The sequence below is a fragment of the Mustela putorius genome, unplaced genomic scaffold, assembly GCF_011764305.1.
Source record: "Mustela putorius furo isolate JIRA1106 unplaced genomic scaffold, ASM1176430v1.1 tig00003983_pilon_pilon_pilon, whole genome shotgun sequence".
Taxonomy (NCBI): Eukaryota; Metazoa; Chordata; class Mammalia; order Carnivora; family Mustelidae; genus Mustela; species Mustela putorius.
In genome coordinates this window covers 3,917,732-3,936,524 of record NW_025422123.1, presented here as the reverse complement: position 1 = coordinate 3,936,524, position 18,793 = coordinate 3,917,732, and the positions used below count along the sequence as shown (strand labels likewise).

Below are 18,793 nucleotides of genomic sequence, written 5' to 3'. Positions count from 1 at the left end.
GACTCAACCCCAGGACCCTGGGATCATGACCTAGGCGAAGGCAGACGCTTAACTGACCGAGCCACCCAGGAGGCCCTCTTGTCCTTAACTGTGGCAGCTGCAGTCATGGCTTCTGTTTCTTCCACTGCTCAGAAGCCTGCTGACCTCCTTAACCCCCACCACCCCATTCTTCTCCCAGACCTGCCCTCTTCCTTTGGTTCTAGTCAAGCCCCCATCCTTTCCCCACGTTGCTGTCCCGTGGCTGGCCTTTCATGGACACTGCTACCCATAGGCCTCCTTTCCTTCCGGTCAGCAAATCAGCCAGTCAGAGCACAGCAGCTGATCACGCTCTGGATCTGAGGCTTTTCTGCACTACTCCCACCAGCCTTTGATGCTCAAAGCTTCTTTGGTCAATACCTGTTCCCCATTTATTCCCCTTAATTCTATAATTGGCATTCTAGATGTCTGTGGGCTCCAGAAACCTAAACTTTGGATAACTGAGATATTTCTGTAGTTGTCTGAACTGTCAGACTTCTGTAGAACAGAAGACAAGAAGCTTTTTCAAACATCACTACACACTCAACCCCAAATGCCACACAGACTTGTGCAATAGTCCTGCCTCACAGAAGGGTCACCTCCACTACAGGAAAATAGCTTTAGAACAATTTCTACACAAAAATCCTCTTTTTTGCAGTAATTCCCAAAGGCCAGGCCAGCTGTGCTCCATTATCAGTTAATGCTTAATTTGCACGTTATTTTCATTTCTAAACTAAAACAAGTTATGTAACATGGATTAAAGCTTGTCATAGTTTGCAGTCTAAACCCTACTTCCAAATGAGGGGAAGCAGGGACCAGGGTCTTCTGTGGAGGTAAAATGAAAAGGAATCAGTTGGGAAAACTAGCCTGGGCTCTGTCATGGGTGCTAAGCTTCCCCTAAGCTTCGTGAGACAGGAGGAACAGAGAGGGCAATTTTGACACTTGGTATTTGCTTCTGCCAAGAAAACTCTACCATCAAACTGATTGCTACGGACAGCAGTTGATTCAGACCTGTTTTCTTGGAACAGATTTTTAGAAAATAATGCACAGAACAGGTCACAGTTGGGAAATCATGGAGCCAAGGATGAGTCATGACTGTGAAGGGGGGCCCTGGCTGTGGAAGCCACAGGGAAGGTAATACACCCCCACGGGGCTGTTGCCCTTGCACACTGCTTGTGTTGTTTTATGAGCAAAACAGGCACAGAAAGGGTTTCTTCGAATTTAGAATTGTACCTCCCCCTGGCCTGACTCTGTTGCAGAAGACACATAAAGCTCAATGCTTTGCTTAGCTGATGGGAACCTGGGATGGTCACCTCTCCTTTCTGGGGTCTCAAGCTCCTCATCTGAAAAATAAAGGATTGCTCTCAGTATTTTCTATAATGCATTCTAACTGGAAACTTCTAAGACCGACAGACACATCATGCATTCTAAATGTATATACAAGAAGGCATTTCTCTGTGCTACATTTCTTCTTTAGCCTAGTGTTCCACCTAAAGCATAAATATTGACTCTGTCCATAAAAGAAGGCTATTTTTGACTCTACCTAATTGAAACTTTGTGTCAATTCTCAAGATAGTTCTTGAGTTAAGAACTACAAAGATCCTGTGACTGACCTTGTCCCACCCGGGGCGGAGGCACCTACCAATATCCCCTGGCTCTAGGGGCATTGCTACCGACTGGCAGTGTCTTCGGCACTGGGCAGGAGGAATGAGCTGCAACATGGCCTCACCGCTGCCAACGATGAACAGGTCATGCATCCTATACATCTGGAAAGAAGGAAAAAAACCAAAAAACAACAACAACAACAAAAAAAACATGGGAGAAGGAAAAGGAAACAAAATAAACCAGTGGCACAGGAGATTAACATACAAATATTATATATATATATATATATATATATATATATATATATTTTTTATATATGGCTCTGACTTTTCTAGCAGCCTGAGCAAAAAGCAAAAGAGAACCAATGACACCATTCACAATTATGTCCGAAGGATTAAAACAAACTAGTTTCTCCTAAACCTGGCTTCTCCTGGTATTGAGACCACGGACTCAGCGTCCCTATCTCCTGGTACTGAGATCTCTTCTGCGGGTTCTGCTAAAGAGACATCCTTAGCACCAGCCGCAATGCAAATCTAGCATGAGCTTCATAATTCACGGCTATTTCTCGCCACAGCTCCAAAGCAGGTAGAAGGCAAATCATCTATGTATGATTTAATAAGTCTAGGTGAGGCCAACACATACTGGTCAAAGTACACGACCTTCTGAGGGTCTGGTTGGATCCAGACTTTTCAGAGAAAGGGATGGCCTGCCTTTCCTTTGTGCAATGTTCCATGGAATATTACTTCTTACGGCCAGGGTCTGGAGAACTGAGCAGCAAGAAGTTCAAGTTTACACTCTTGGGCAAGACCTGGGTGAGCAGGTGTATCACACTACTGATGAAAAACTAATGGCAGTAAGAATGGCCTTAGATTTCAGACCCTCAGAAGGCAGCCAGGCTCCACGCCCCCACAGGAACGTTTCACTTGGGAGGGCAGACTACTGCCACCAACAGGATGTGGGCCAGGTCTGGCTGTGAACCTTGGTGTTGATGTGGGCAAGGAGAAGAGACAAAGGGAGAGGTCAGGCTGGTCTTGCTCAGGCTTTTCTTCCTACCTAGATGGTGAGAGGAAAATCCCTAGGGCCTCCTTTCCCTGTCCCCTCCAGGAAAAGGCTTTCTGTGCCCACAGAAAACAAGGATCTGAATGAAGTCTGACTCTCTGGGCCACATCCCGGTTTTCTCTTCAGCACCGGGGCCCTCCAGAGCTTTGGATTGGGCCCTATCTTCTCCTGTCCCCAGCCCTGGTCTCTCTGTTGCGCCCACAGGCCCTGGCCAGAATGCTGTTTCCATAGCAACATTAGAGCCATTCAATTGCCAGAGTCGTGACAGGAGGAGGACTAAGGAGGACAAGTGGCTTATGACTGACTGGCAGAGGCCCAGACACCTGCAGTCTTGAAGAAATCCCAGTACACCAAACCCAGTGGATGTAGCTCTTTTTCATACAGGCCTGAGAGGGGGCAGGAACATGTGCCTCTACCCTCAGGATGGGAAGAAAGAGACAACGGGATGGAGTGGGCCAGGCCCCAGGTGACACTGTAGACTGGGTGAAATAGGCCTGGAAGCCAGGCTCTCACCTCTTTCCTCCAGTGCCTCTTACAATCGGATCTCCACTGCCCAATTTCTATTCCAAGACTGCCTCCACAGACATATGACTTTACCGGGCTGCAGGGCCCAGGGATGTGGACAACAGGGTGGAGTTAGGCTGTAGAGAAAGGAAAGCCTGGGCCAGGGCGGGGAGCAGATGCTCTAAGAAACCAGACTCTCAGGATTTCTGCCTCTTTGGACCACTCCCCTTCCCAAAACATGCTTGGGAACCACAGGATGACTCTGATAGGCATCTGAGTAACTTAGTATTTACCTTCTGGCTGGATCCTCTGTGTTCTTGTTAAGCAGACTGGTGAAATTAACTTCAGATTCAAGTGGGAAAACCAAGATAAAGATAAAAGCTCTCGCCCAGAATTATATCATAACTATGAAGATGAAATCATACTAGGGCCCTGAGTTCTAGCCGGGGACAGCAGAATAATCTTCTTTAAAATCTGAGGCAAGAGCCCAGCACCTCCACCCTAATGCTGGCAGACAGAAGTTCTTACTTCTAGACAAAATGATTGTTTTTATAGGCTTTGAAATTCCTTTACCACGATTCAGCAAATTTGGAGCCAAACAATAGTACTGGGAGGTTGAAAACATAAGCCAGAGTTGATAGGGGTCACAGTTTGGGAAATTTCATCCTATTAATTCTTCCAAACCAATCTAAACTCAAAAACCTTCCTCAGGAATGAGATTCAACAAAAGAGCAATTCAGAGAAAAGTAAACAGACACAACACAAAACAGATGGCCCCAGAGAGGTAATGTGGGCTCTGGGTACTTGGCCGTGGACTGAGTAAGAAGTGTTGCTACCTAAACTGGTCTGCCTGCCTTGGGCACATCTGGCAACCCTTTCATCCCTAAACTTCTTAAGCTTTTTGCTTTTCAGGTTCTCTACCTGAAGATTCTCATTTGTTTATTTCTGGGGAAAGCTAACTTGGGAATAGGGGGTGGGTGGGTAGAGCCCTCCTATTAACTTGCTGTGTCCTTGGGCAAATCACTGTCTCTGGGGCTCAGTGGCCCCATCCACAAAATGAGTAAGTTGAGCTGCTTACAGCATTGCTGCTGTCTACTTTGAGGTAGGGAAGTCAAACTAACTGCATGCTTGGGTCCCTTTAAATTTCAGGATTTTATTTCCTAATGTAGAAAAGTAGATTGACCTCAGGTGTCAAGGGCCGGAAACAGATTTTCAAGGTAAGGAGACTTTCTGTAAGCACGTCTTCGTGGAAGGGTGGGCCACTGCAGGTCTCCTTGCTAGCAACAGATGGAGAGAACTTTAGATTATGTGGGTGTCCCTTCAATTCACCTTCTGAGTTGACATGCAGGGAAGCAAGGGATTATGACATCAGCCCAGGTGCCAAAAGAGGAAAACTCTAGACCCAAGTCTTCTCAAAGTGTCCTACCTTACTACCCACAATAGGTTCCGGTTGAAGAAGGAAGCACTTTTTTAAGGAGGCATCTTTTGGAAATGGCAGGTAGGTGAAAACAGGAAAAAGCTCACGTAAAATGCGTGCTCTATTTAGAGGTCTTCTCCTGTAAAAGTTTGAAAGAGACAAAAGTAATTCAGCTGCGCAAGCCAGCCTCTATCTCCATGACTAACAGAGAGCTAAGCAAGAGTGGGAAAACTGTGGGCGGTGGGTTAACAGGGAAAAGTATCAGGACAATATCTTAAGTATTAGGTTCATGAAGAAGAGTCATGCCAAATCAATTAATTGTGACACGCACTGGTACACACGTAACTCCACAGCCGCAATTTGTACACGTGGGTGGGGTGTTTATGAAGTCCAGCTAAAACAACATATAGAGGAAGAAAATAAACAGTCCATTCATTCTATCTTGGAAAAGAGACTGAAGTAACTAACAGCAGGCCAGGCGGGAGAACAGAAGGGAGGAGGAGGAGGCAAAAATCACGAACTTTCTTCTAAGGTGGTATGGCATGCAGTGGGAAGCTGACTGGTTAAACCAGAGTATTCAACAGGCAAATAAATGGCAAATTTTTTAAAAAGACCAAAGCACTGAGAAATTATCTAACAAAAAGACCAAAAAAAGAAGGCATTTTAATTCTCTTCTGGAATGGTTCTAGATGGAAACGGGCTTTCCTTTTTTTTTTTTTTCTAGAGAGCAACCCTCACCCCAAGAAATGGACCATATTTTCTTTTTTTTTAGATTTTACTTTTTATTTTTTTTAGGAAGTGTGAGTGTGAGCAGGGGGAGGGGAAGAGGGAGAGAAGAAGACTCCCTGATGAGCACGGAGCCGGATGGGAGGCTCAGTCTCAAGACCCAGAGATCATGACCTGAGCCGGTATCAAGAGCTGGACACTTACCTGACGCACCATCCAGGTGCCCCGACCGTGTCTTCTATAGGAAGGACAAAGGCAGGAAGAGGGAGACAGATCTGGGTTTTGGGCCTGGCTGGGTGACCTTAAGCAAGGTTCTTAACCTGATTCCCACTTCTGATCTGAAAAATGACCATGATAGTGCCTACTTCCAGAGCTATTATGAGCATCACCAATGAGCACCAGACGCTAAGCACTAAGGCACACAGCCTGGCACAAACGAGTGCCAGGAAATGAAGTTGGCCTTCTGTTCTTCATGCTTTCTCTCTAGCCCTCAACACTCAGGAAGCAGTCTGCATAAACACAAACACTAAACATGACTTCAGAAATAAATCAGGATGCTTTCATCTAACTTGAAGAGTGCTTACCCAGTGCGAGGTTAGGGAGGGTCTGAGTAGCCAGTACTGCTTGGACATCTGCTCAGCCCCCTTCCTACCGCATGCAGGCTAAGTGCCCTTTCCCACACTCACCACGGATAAGGAAATGGGAACCACCGGTCGGGAAAGCAGCGCCACCACTTGGTGAAAAACCCTTCGCTGAAACCTTCCGTGACCTCAGGGTACTGGCACAGAAGATGCTGAAGCTCCTTGGACAACAAGAGCTGTCCGGTCTTGGCAAGGCAGAAAACAAAAGCGGGACAAAAAAACAAAACAAAACATGGGATTCCTTCTCAGGTATGTCACAGAGCTTGATGCTTGCTAGCCATTAAATAAATAGCCTAGCAGTGGGAGAATGAGGCTTCTTGCTCACCTTGATCATCAGAGGATGGAGTCTCTCAAATTTCTTTGGGGTATCTTCCAAGAGCATTACCTTGAGGGGTAATTTCTGGGCACAGCCAGTGCAGTTGGCAGGGACAGGGTCCGACTCATTCTGCTCACAGCTGTTTGTCCACCAAGGGTCAAAATCTGAGCAAGGAAGGGATATGGAGAAGGCAGATACAGAAAGAACACAGCAGGTAAATCCTCAGCCTCAGCAACAAAAGGAAAAAGCAAAGATGTAATGATTTAAAAGCTAGGAGTGACCTCTGAAAAGGTACATATGGAATAAGTAGCCTCTGGGGAGGGAATAGAAGGCACGGGATAGGGGTGGGCAGGAAAGGAATGTTCCTCTCTATATTCTTCTACACTTCATGGAAAATATTTTTTAATATGTACATATATCTCCTAAGTCAAATCAACAACATCAACCATTTGGAGAAGATATTCAGTGATGTGGGGCTGGAGATAGAGCTCTCCCATTTTCTAACCAGTGACCCAAACATCTGAAAGTCTATAGCACTTGGGGAGGCAGGAAGGGTGGTCCCACCATCAGTGATGAGCCCCACTGCATGTCTTCTCCAAGTGGAGGTCAGGATGACCCTGGGAAAGAAGAGTAAGAAAAGAAGGCAGAGAGAAGTGATGGAGAGGAAATAGGACTTCTCATGAGCCCATCTCTGGTACAAAGTAAATTGTATGTGCCCATTAAAACAGTTCTCTGTGGGGCACCTGGATACACAGCTGGTTAAGCGTGGGACTCTTGGTTTCAGCTCAGATCATGATCTGGGGGTTGTGGGATCAGGCCGAGACAGGCTCTGTGCTCAGCGGGGAGTCTGTCTCTCTCACTCTGCTCCTGCTCCCAGCACCCCTCCTCAGGTTCTTTCTCAAATAAATCTTAAAAAAAAAAAGACACACTCTGTCCCAGCTCAGACCCTTTTCTCTGGCTGGTCCCCTGCTGAAAGGTTGGCTCCCTCTCTCTATGCAGCGCTTCTCAGTTTCCTTCTATTCCTTCCCTCTGACACTATTCTGTTTCTAATGTTATTGCATTATTTCTTGTTTGCTTTCTGTTCCACTCTGGGTTTCATCTGTGTTCTCTGAGATATGTGCTTATGATAAACTCTAATTTGGATCCAAAATTTTCACAGATGGTTTCAGATTCAAACCCAATGGAAACCAAATCAGGAGAATGTCTAGAACAAAAGACAAACAGCCAAATGTGGCTGAAATGAAGTCAATTCTCTGAACCAAAACATTTGCTGCAGTCGACAGCAAGTGCTTTTTCCCTATTTTTTGAAGGCAACAGTAGTGGGGTGGAGGAAATCCCCACCAGGGAAGGACTGCACTTGTTCTCAGCTTGTTTCCCGGGTGCCCTCCAAACCCCCTCCATCTCTTGCAGAGAGAATCTGTGTTTCCTTGAGGCGGCTGATATCTCCCCTCCTCATGTGCCTCAGTCGTGGACACACTGCCAGCTAGGGGACTCTCTGCTGCATCCTTATCCTGCCAGGAGCCTCCAGGCACAGCCAGGAACCTTCCTATGGCACCTGTTTCAGAGGGCACACTGAGGCTACAAAGTTAGACTTTTTTTTTTTTAAAGATTTTATTTATTGGGGCACCTGGGTGGCTCAGTGGGTTAAGCCGCTGCCCTCGGCTCGGGTCATGGTCTCAGCGTCCTGGGATTGAGCCCCGCGTTGGGCTCTCTGCTCCACAGGGAGCCTGCTTCCCTTCCTCTCTCTCTCTGCCTGCCTCTCTGCCTACTTGTGATCTCTATCTGTCAAATAAATAAATAAAATCTTTTAAAAAATATTTTATTTATTTATTTGACAGACAGAGATCACAGGTAGGCAGAGAGGCAGGCAGAGAGAAAGGAAGGGAAGCAGGTTCCCTGCTGAGCAGAGAGCCTGATGTGGGGCTCGATCCCAGGACACTGGGATCATGACCCGAGCTGAGGGCAGACGCTTTAACCCACTGAACCACCCAGGTGCCCCTAGACTTTTTGTCTTCTGGGATATTTTCTTTCTTTCTTTTTTTATTTTGATAGAGAGAGAGAGAGAGAGAGAGAGAGATCATGAGTGGGGGACACGGGCAGAGAGAGAGGGAGAGAAGGCTCCATTCCCAGCACAGATTCCAATATGGGGCTTGATCTCATGACCCTGAGACCATGGCCTGAGCCGAAATTGAGAGTCGGACACCTAGCCAACTGAGCCACCCAGGTGCGCCTCTTCTGGAATATTTTCAAATGTTCCTAATTATAGGTCAAATACGATGAATTCTTGCCCAAATACAAGCACTCTGGGTAACAGACATAAGTAATCATAACATGTTATATAGCATTTCACTTTCCAAAGTCCTTGTGAGGGAGTTCTAAGGAAGGAATAGAAAGGACATCGACGTGTTAAATGCTAGGCCCCATGCTGGTCATGTTCACATGCTCTATCATTTACTTTTTACCATAAAATTATTGAGGAAGTGCTGCTCTTCTCCCTTTACAGATGAGCAAGCAGAGAGTGAAGGGTGACAGCAGTGACCAAGGCACCAGAGTGTGGGGGGAAGACCAAAGACCGGGAGGCGGCAGAAAGGAAAAGTAGCATGGCTATGATGAGGGCCTCCAGGGAGTGAAGTACTTCTGACTCTGACCAAAACAAGGAACCAGCAAAGGCCTCTGGGTAAGGGTTTCCAATGCTTTAGGAAGGTTATTCTGGGCTGTAACTAGAGGGTCTGAGAAGAGAGAGGCTGGAAAGAGGAACATTGGATTGTACTTTTTGTCCTTTTTTGGGGGGGGCGGAGGTTGTACTGTGACGAGAGGTGACATATAATGAGAGGTAAACTGAGGCAGTGACAGCACAATCTACAGATCTAAAGAATGCTGTGCACTGAGATTGCCCGAGCATGCCTTGCCTAAGGGGGCCCGGGTGCAGGAGACACTGGAGACCTGCAGATTCACCATGACATTTTCTTACAGGCATGAATCCTATTCCAACTGAATCAGTTAATTATGGCAATTTCTCCAGTAGATAAGAATCAAGTGCCCAGAGAAAGGGGCATCTTCTTTTAATGCATACAAACATGCTTTAAGGGCTAGGGGCTAGCAGTGAGCAGTTCTGAACCTAAGGGCACAGAGAGATCATTTTAGCTGTGACTTACTGAATTTCAGTTTTATTTGGAGCTTTAGACACTCCTGGGATTTCCGGGTAGAGGTGCCCTGAAAAAGAGGTAGAGGAAGAAAACCCCAGAAAGGAAAAATTGGGAAAGAAAAAGAGAGACTAGAGTACTACAAAGAGGACTGAATAAAGTGGCAGGATGTAAGGTAAACACACCTAGACACAAGAACATCAATTACCTCTTCCTCTCACTGCAAAACTGAAATGGAAGAAGGCCTCATTCATAACTAGCAGTAAGTTTCACAAAAAAGATAAACTGTAGTATTTGACTGGAGGACATAAAATAAGACCTGAATAAATAAACATATCATACCATGATCCAGGATAGAAGACTAAATATTAAAAAGAGGCCAAGTCTACCCAAAGATCAGAACTTGGATAGTCTCCCATCAGAGTTCTTATGGTGAAAGTGGGGTGGGGTGGGGTGGGGTGAGATGGGGTGGGGTGGTGTGAGGCTGTGACAATCCCATTCTGAAGTTCATCTAGAAGAGTAAATGTGTGAGAACAACAACAGGCAGTAATCCATCCCCTCCCCAGATTAACTCTGGAAAGAATTTCAGGGCCAGAGGCGTCCTTGGTAATACAAATAACTTACAAAGTTTGGTCGCTGCTTCAGATCTACGGAGGATGGCCCCCTCAGGCCCAGATACCATTACAGAGTACAGTAAGAGCCTATGTGATGGACCCTGGGCAGATGGTGGACCTGACGACCTTCACCCCTGACCGCTCATGGGTCACCAGACAGCTCAAGCAAGCCTCTCTCCACGTGGGGCATGAAGAGGGGCAGGACTGGAGGGAAGTGGCATTATTTTGCTTTCTTTTTGTAGATAAAACACTAACAAAAAACCAGCTTTACTGAGATATAATTACTAGACCATAAAATTCACTCATTTAAAGTGTACAGTTCAGGGACACCTGGGTGGCTCAGTCAAGGTTAAGACGCCGACTCTTGATTTCGGCTCAGGTAATGATCTCAGGGTCCTGGGACTGAGTCTGGAGATGGGCTCCACGCTCAGCAGGGGGTGTGCTTGAGATTCTCCCTCTCCCTCTGCCCCTCCCTCCCGCTCCCACCCTCTCTCAAATCAATAGATCTTTTTAAAAAAACTTTATAATTCAGTAGCTTTTGTATATTCAGAGTTGTAATAACTATCGCCATTATCTAATTTTAAAACATTTTCATCACCCTAACAAGAAACCCTATACCTATTAGCAGACACTTTTCCCATTCTAACCCCTCTCCTGCCAGCCCTAAGCAACCACTATTCTTTTAGTCTCCCTGGATTTGCCTGTTCTGGTATTTCAAATAAATGGAATTGTGCAATATATGGTCATTTGTGTCTGGCTTCTTTAATTTAGCCTAATGTTTTCAAGGTTCATTCATGCTACAGTCTGTGTCAGTTGTCCTTTCCCTTCTATTGCCAAGTAATATTCTGTTACATGGATATACTACATTTTGTTTATTCATTCATATGTTGCTGGACAGTTCTACTTTGGGACTGTTACGGAAAACACTCCTATGAATACTTGCGTACAAGTTTTTGTGTGGACATGTGTTTTCAATTCTTTTGTGTACATACCTAGGAGCGGAATGACTAGGTCATTTGGTAACTCTGTGTTTAATTTTCTGAGAAACAGCTAAACTGTTTTCCAAAGCAGCTGCACTACTTTATGTTCCTGTCATCTGCATATCTTTCTTAGAGAAATGTCTATTCAGATTTTTTGCCCATTTTTTTAAAGGCTTTATTTATTTATTTGAGCAAGAGAGAGAGAGAGTTGGGGGGGCAGGGAGCCGGGTTGGGCAGAGGGAGGGAGAAATAGACTCCCTGCTGAGCAGGGAGACTAAAACAGGGCTCGACACCCCCAGGACCCTGAAATCATGACCTGAGCTGAAGGCAGATACTCAACCAACTGAGCCCCCCAGGTGCCCCTCTTTTGTCTATTATTGAACTTAAAGAACATAATTTTTTTTAACATAAATTCTTGAAAAAAAATAAGGATCTTGCTCATCTAGATATAAGAACTTAGTAGCATTCTATAAAGTGACTGTAATTAAAAGAGTACAGTCAATCCTATTTACAGATTCTGATCTGTGAATCTGCCTACTCCCTGAAATTTATTTGTAACCCCAATCAATTCTTGTGGTGCTTTTGCAGTCATCCTCAGCCATGCAGAGTGGCAAATCCTAGCTGAAGTAGAAGAAGTTGACACTTGGCCATTTTGTTTCACCTCTCATGCTGTAAATGAGTGTTCTTTTTGCTATTTGGTGCTACATTTTTTTGCACTTTTATTGACGATTTTGCTGTTTAGAATGGCTACCAAGGAGGTTATGCATTGTGGGGACAGTGGTATATGGGAACTCTCTGTACTTTCTGCTTAATTTTGCTGTGAACACAAACCCAAAACTGCTCGACAAGTAGTTAATTAAAAAAAAAAGGCTTCCAAGCATAGTGCTAAAGTTCTAGCCTTCTTAAGTGCAAGCACACTGTGATGTGCCTTACAGAGAAAATATATGTGTTAGATAAGCTTTGTTTAGGCATGAGTTATCGCATTGTTGAATGTGAATTCAATGTTAATGAATCAACAACATATGTATTAAATGAGGTATCTTTAAACAAAAACATAGATAAAACAAAGTCAAGTATTCATCAATTGATGAAAATGTGGCCAGAGACTCTCAGGAGCACAACTATGATTTCCCTTAAGGGCAATGGATCAATATTCACTAATTCACTATTTATAGGGACTTTACAGAACATAACCGTAGCAAATAATGAGAACTGTATTCTTATAAACAGACAAAAAAATGTAATAAAACCAAGTAAGAATGTAGCAACAAATCCAGTATATACACCCACATACACACAATGAGAATATTTAATTTATGATAAAGGTCAGTTTTAATTCAGTGAAGAAAGGATGGATATACAGTAAATGATGTTGGGACAAGTAGCAACCTATTTGGAAGAAAATAAAGTTTGATCTCTACCTTTCACTATACACGGAAATAAATTCTAGATAAGGACCTAAGTGGATAGAACAAAACTTTAAAAATAATTAGAGGAAAATATGATTTTTATAATTTTGGGGGAAAATAAAGGCTTCCTAAGCAAGACACAGACCAAGATGCCATGAAGAAAACATGGACAGATTCAACCAATACTTGCATATGAGGCAAAGAATATCTCTAATATACAATGAACTGCTATTTATTAGAAAATGTTAAACAGGCAAAGACTAAACAAGTAATTCACAGAAAAAATAAATAAAACGGCCTATAAAGCATATAGAAAGGCATCCAATTCCATAATAATCAAAGAAATGTAATTTAAAATAAGACATCATTCTTCGGTTTTTCTAACTGGCAAAACAATGACAGTATCACTGCACATATGCTGCTAATGAAAGTATACACTGATATAAGTTTATGAAGAAAATCTGGGTAGTATTTATTAAAATTCAAAATGTGCATGCCCTTTTGACCCAGCTGACTTTTTTTTTTTAATATTTTATTTATTTATTTGACAGAGAGAAATCACAAGTAGGCAGAAAGGCAGACAGAGAGAGAGGGGGAAGCAGGCTCCCCGCCAAGCAGAGAGCCCGATGTGGGGCTTGATCCCAGCAGCCTGCCATCATGACCCGAGCCGAAGGCAGAGGCCTTAACCCACTGAGCCACCCAAGCACCCCCCAGCTGTTTGACTTCTAAGAATCTCTTACAGAAATAATAGTACATGTATATAAAGATATGTATATATTAAAGTCCCAGGTGCATTTTTAAAATAATAGTAAAAAAAAAAAAAAAAGATAAAAAAAACTCTGTAGAAACTTAAATGATGGAATATTCACAGAATGGAGTAATATAAAATCTGGAAAGGTATATATACTCAGTTGAATAGGAACGCCCCCCCCCCCCATTTAAGTCCTTCTGGAAAGTCAGAATGTGACCACAATTGGAAATAGGGTCTTTGCAGATGTAACTAATTAAGATGAAGTCATACTGTAGTAAGGCGGGCCTTAAATCTACTCCAACTGTTATCCCTAATAAGAAGATGAGAGGACCACACAAAGACACACAGAGGAAAAATGGCCAAGTAAAGGTGGGCGCAGAGATGGGGAAATGTTACCACAGCTAGGGAGCACTACGGATCACTGGCAACCATCAAAAGCTGGAAGAGGCAAACAAGAACCTTCCTTGGAGGGAGGAGAGCCTTACGAACATCTTGATTTTGGACTTCACCCACAAACTGGAACAGGATGAATTTCTATTGTATTAAGGCACCCAACCTATGGTACTAGCTCAAAGTATGTACATAAGTCAGTCTCCTGGGTATGTACCAAAATATATTTATATATGTTAAGTGTACCTATCTGTATAGCCATGGAAAAATTCACAAGTATGTATATCAAATTATTACCAGTGGTTGGGTGGGAGGAGGAGTTAGAAGGACTGAGAGAAGTCTCTTTATTAAAACTATATTTTTTTAAATAAAGATTTTTATTTATTTATTTGACAGACAGAGATCACAAGTAGGCAGAGAGGCAGGCAGAGAGAGAGAGGAGGAAGCAGGCTCCCCGCTGAGCAGAGAGCTAGACGATGGGCTCGATCCCAGGACCCTGGGATCATGACCTGAGCCGAAGGCAGAGGCTTTAACCCACTGAGCCACCCAGGCGCCCCTAAAACTGTATTTCTAAAAATAAAAATCTTATACCCCTTTATTGTCTTCGTATGTGTCTTATATATTTTCCAAATAAATAAAAATGCTGCTGGGGACTATGAAAACTTAAGCTGAGAGTATCAGCTACAAAATGTAGAGTTCGATTATCTTAGAAGGCAGGCCTCTGGAGTGGTACCTGACAGGAGCAGAGACACTGGTCAGGCTGGTGGCCAGCAAAGAAAGAAGGGAAACGATGAGGAAAAATGGATCATTGGAATGGGGTAGCTTATGCCATCCATCTGAATTAGGGGAGCCAAACTTCAAGAGGGAGAGCTACTCTTGATCTCTCTACAGCCTTGAGATCACCAAAGGTGGATAAAGAATGTGCTTATATTTTGGTGGGAAGTGACTGATGAATGGCCAGGTAGTGAATTGTCTGGGTGTATGAGGGGGTGCACGGCTGGGGCTCCTTCCTCCCCTTCCTATAAAATCCCCAACAACAAAAGGAGAAGTACCCAGACTCCCCACTTGGCCTCCATCTACCTGAAAAGGCTTCATCTGATGTGTTCTCTATACAACTGGCTTGAACCATCATACCACGAAGTGAGCAAAATCATACCCTGGAAAATAGCCAACAGCACAGAGCAGACCACCCTAGGCCATTCCAGTACACAGCTCTTCTTCAGCCCCCTTGCATGCTACATCTCACCTCTCCCCAGTCCTCTCTTCTATCCCCTCCCTGCAGCACCAGATAAAGCCCTGTGGAATTTGGATAGTCACTTCCTAAGTTTTAAGTCTAAGGTTTCCTTACTCCAAATAACCTCCCTATCCTAGCTAATTGTTTAAAGATTTTATTTTTTATTTGAGAGACAGAGAATGTGAGAGAGAGATCTCAAACAGGGGGTGTGGTAGAGGGAGAAGGTGACTCCCTGCTCAGCAGGACTCAATCCCGGGACGGTGGGATTGTGACTTCAGCTGAAGGCAGATACTTAACTAACTGAGCCACCTAGGTGCTGTATACTAGCTATTTTATATTTTAAAAAGGTATGACAGAAGTACTATACACACACAAACACACACACACAAATACACACACAGAGGAATATCACTCAGTCATAAAAAAAGATAGAGATCTTGCCATTTGTAACAACGCAGATAGAGGGTACATTGTACCAGGTGAAGTAAGTCAGGCAAAGATGAATACTATAAGATTTCACTTACATGTGGAATCAAAAAAATAAAAAGGCAGCAACAGACCCATAAATGCAAACAAAGTGATGGTTGCTATGAGAAAAGGGGGTGAGGGAGGATAGGCAAAAATGGGTGAAGGGGACTGGGAGACACAGGCTTCCAGTTATGGAATGAATGAGTCACCGGGAGGAAAAGCACAGCTTAGGGAATGTAGTCAATAGTACTGTAACAGTGCTGTACGGTGCGAGATGGTAGCTACCCTTGTGGTGAGTACAGCATGACATAGGGACTTGTCTCCTTGTTGTGCTGCACACCTCAAACTAATGTAATATTGTGTGTCAACTAGACTTCAGTTTAAAAACATGGTCTCTAACTGTGAAACTTTAGAACAGTCAATCCCAGGCATACCAGTCTCCTCATCTTTGAAGTGGACATAAAGGGGCGCCTGGGTGGCTCAGCGGGTTAAGCCTCTGCCTTTGGCTCAGGTAATGATCTTAGGGTCCTGGGATCAAGCCCCACATCAGGCTCTCTTCTCAGCAGGGAGCCTGCTTCCCCCCCCCAACCCCCGCCTGCTGCTCTGTCTACTTGTGATCTCTGTGTCAAATAAATAAATAAAACCTTAAAAAAAAGAAATGGACATAGAAACGGTAACCACTCTGTGATTGCTGTGATGACTGAGAAAATACATGGCCCAGAGCTTGATACAGAAAGTGCATCACACAGTTACTATTATCACCTCAAATTTTCTTTGCAAATAAGAGGATGGGACATTCCCTGAGGTCTGAGAATTTCATCTTTGGGCACTGGCTTAGACTCTGATTAGGTCCTTAGTTCTAAGTCCATGAATGATTTACTATTCTCAAAACTCCTTGATGTTGGATCTACTTCAACCTTTCCTTGAAAGTTCATGAAGACATGAAGTTCCAATTATGCAGTACAGATCCAGAGAGACACTTTCTCATTGTATATGGGAATTATCCCAGGCCTCCTCAGTAAAAATGGATGTCATAATTAAAAATTATAGATGCCTAGGGGCACCTGGCTGGCTCAACTCAGGAAAGCATGCGACTCTTGATTTCAGGGTTGTGGGTTTGAACCCCATGTTGGATGTAGAGATTACTTAAAAATAAAATCTTTAAAAAAATTATAGATGTCCCAAGTAAACAAAGTAATTGGACCTAACATGCAGGAGCCTGGCTTGGCTGAGGGCAGAGACAGTGGGCCATAAGTGCGGTGTGATGGAAAGAATGCTACATTAGAGTTAAGAAACAAAGGTTCAAGTGCCAGTTTGGTATTTTTAGCTGGGTAAGCAAGTTACTTCACCTCTCTTGTCCTTCATTTCCTCTTTTAAAAAATGGGGCTATACACTAGATCAACACTAAAGTTCCTTTTTAGCTCTAAGACTCTGTGACTCCATGGAAGGGTGAAAGCCAAGAGGATGGCTGGTAAGACCAAAGTGGATATGAAGATAAGAGGCTGGAGAGAAAATAAGAACTAAGACTGAGATTGTGAAAGAAAACTATGGGTTGGTAAGATAAAGGATTCAGTCAAACAATAAGTGAAATATTACCCATAAGGGTGCAGACCAGGAAGATGAGTGGGGCTGAATACCTAGGAAAAAGACTAGATTAGGAAAATTCTAAAGCACCAAGAGCTTGGCTTATCTTTGGATCTGCAGTACCACATGCAAAACCTTGTTCTGGGCACTCGGGAGCTGAGAGGAAGCATCTGGTGAGCTAAGAGAGTACAGAACTCCAAAATCAAACTTTTCTTTTTCCCCCCAAATCAAACTTAAAGCTAGATTCTTCAGGTACACTGTGTAGCTACACACAACTCCCAGTACAAGGTAAGAGCTTAGACTCTGAGAATAGGATGCCTGGGTTCGAATCATGGTTCGGTGACTTATTAGTCATGGGACCTTGAGCAAGTGACCTAATGTCACTGTACCTCAGTGTCTCCATCTTTAAAACGTGCATAAAACCAGGACTTCCCTCACAAGAAAAGTGTAAAGATTAAATGAGGCAATATATGGAAAACCCTTTGAACAGGGCCTGGCATCAGATAAGTACTAAGGAAGTGTCAGCTTATTTATTTTCTGCTGCAGAGTGGGAGGTTGATGTGAGTCACTGGAGAGTCACTTAGCTCCTTCCCATCAAGAGGATTCAGGAGCAGGGTTTCCAATCCAAGGCTGGAACCTAGAAAAACAATCTCACTTCTGTTGCCTTTTGTTCCCTGGGTGGAGTCAAGAGGAAAAAATACCAGAGGTCAAGAGGAAACCTAGCACCACTGGTAGTGCTGCCTGGGGCATATCAGCACTGCTCCCACCATTGCCCTTGGTCATTCCCAAGATGCCACTGCAAGGAGTGTCAGAGGACTGGGTGGGGGGGGACAGATGACAAGTTAGACAGACAGGGCAGCCCCAATATGCCAGCAGGCTTTCCTTCAGGGAGCCGAATCTGCCCGGCCAGACTCTCTACATTCACTTCAAAGGTATCACTAAGTAATCCTGAATAAAAGGCAGTTGTTTTTTGGTACCATGACATTAGGAATGATACCTTGTATTTCTTTTCTAGCCCTCTTACAGGCCCAGCACTTCCTATTTCTTGTGCCTAATTCTCCCTAATATGTTTCTATTTACCTTTTACAATATTATGCATTCTTAAGTTTCCTTCCAAATGCTCTGCAAAATGCTGTTCATTCTACATGGCCACCGCTTCCCAGAATGATCACACACAGGAAAATATGGTGCATCAATGTCCACATTTACAAGTAAAAGCAGCACTTTAATAGAGTCAACAACATTAGAGAGCTAGAACCCCACCCTGCCAATGCTCTCTTTACAACTGAGCTCCAAGGACTCACTTTATTTCCATCTGCAAGGCAAATATTCATTTGGAGTGGACCCAATAGTTAGGCTTGTGGATGAGACACTAAGGTTTTTTGAATTACTAGACTCTGACTTAGAGAATAAGCAATCGTGGTCCAACGACTCTCACTTCTTTTTTTTTTTTAATTTTTTATTTTTTATAAACATATATTTTTATCCCCAGGGGTACAGGTCTGTGAATCACCAGGTTTACACACTTCACAGCACTCACCAAAGCACATACCCTCCCCAATGTCCATAATCCCACCCCCTTCTCCCAACCCCCCTTCCCCCAGCAACCCTCAGTTTGTTTTGTGAGATTAAGAGTCACTTATGGTTTGTCTCAACGACTCTCACTTCTTAATTAAATAGCCTGCGGAAATCTCTTACAGGAAAGGGAGAAAGAAAGAAACTGCCATCAATTTGGGACTAAACACTGCTGACTTCATCTCTGTGTGCCAAACAGCAGAAGATGCCTTGAGGGAGGCAGTGAGAGGAAGACTGGAAAGGAGGCTGATGCATGTGAGGATGCAGCACAGGCTGGCCTGATTAACAAGTTTCTCTGGATCTTTCCCCCATGTGCTCTGGACCTTCCGAGATAGGGTATTGGAAACGGTGTTTTTTTTTTT

The 18,793-nt window shown here is 43.9% G+C and overlaps 1 protein-coding gene across 4 annotated transcripts in view; it reads right to left on the bottom strand.

Moving 5' to 3' along the window:
• The window catches only part of CUNH6orf89 (chromosome unknown C6orf89 homolog), a 48,844-nt gene that overhangs the window by 6,838 nt on the left and 23,213 nt on the right, over positions 1 to 18,793 (bottom strand). For all 4 annotated transcript variants that reach the window (XM_013062931.2, XM_013062934.2, XM_045071263.1 and 1 more), the window contains 4 exons: positions 6,293 to 6,447; positions 6,013 to 6,152; positions 4,610 to 4,739; positions 1,658 to 1,781 (listed from right to left, as the gene is read on the bottom strand). In XM_013062931.2, coding sequence (XP_012918385.1) covers positions 1,658 to 1,781; positions 4,610 to 4,739; positions 6,013 to 6,152; positions 6,293 to 6,447 — 549 coding nt within the window. The remainder of the gene's footprint in view (positions 1 to 1,657; positions 1,782 to 4,609; positions 4,740 to 6,012; positions 6,153 to 6,292; positions 6,448 to 18,793) is intronic.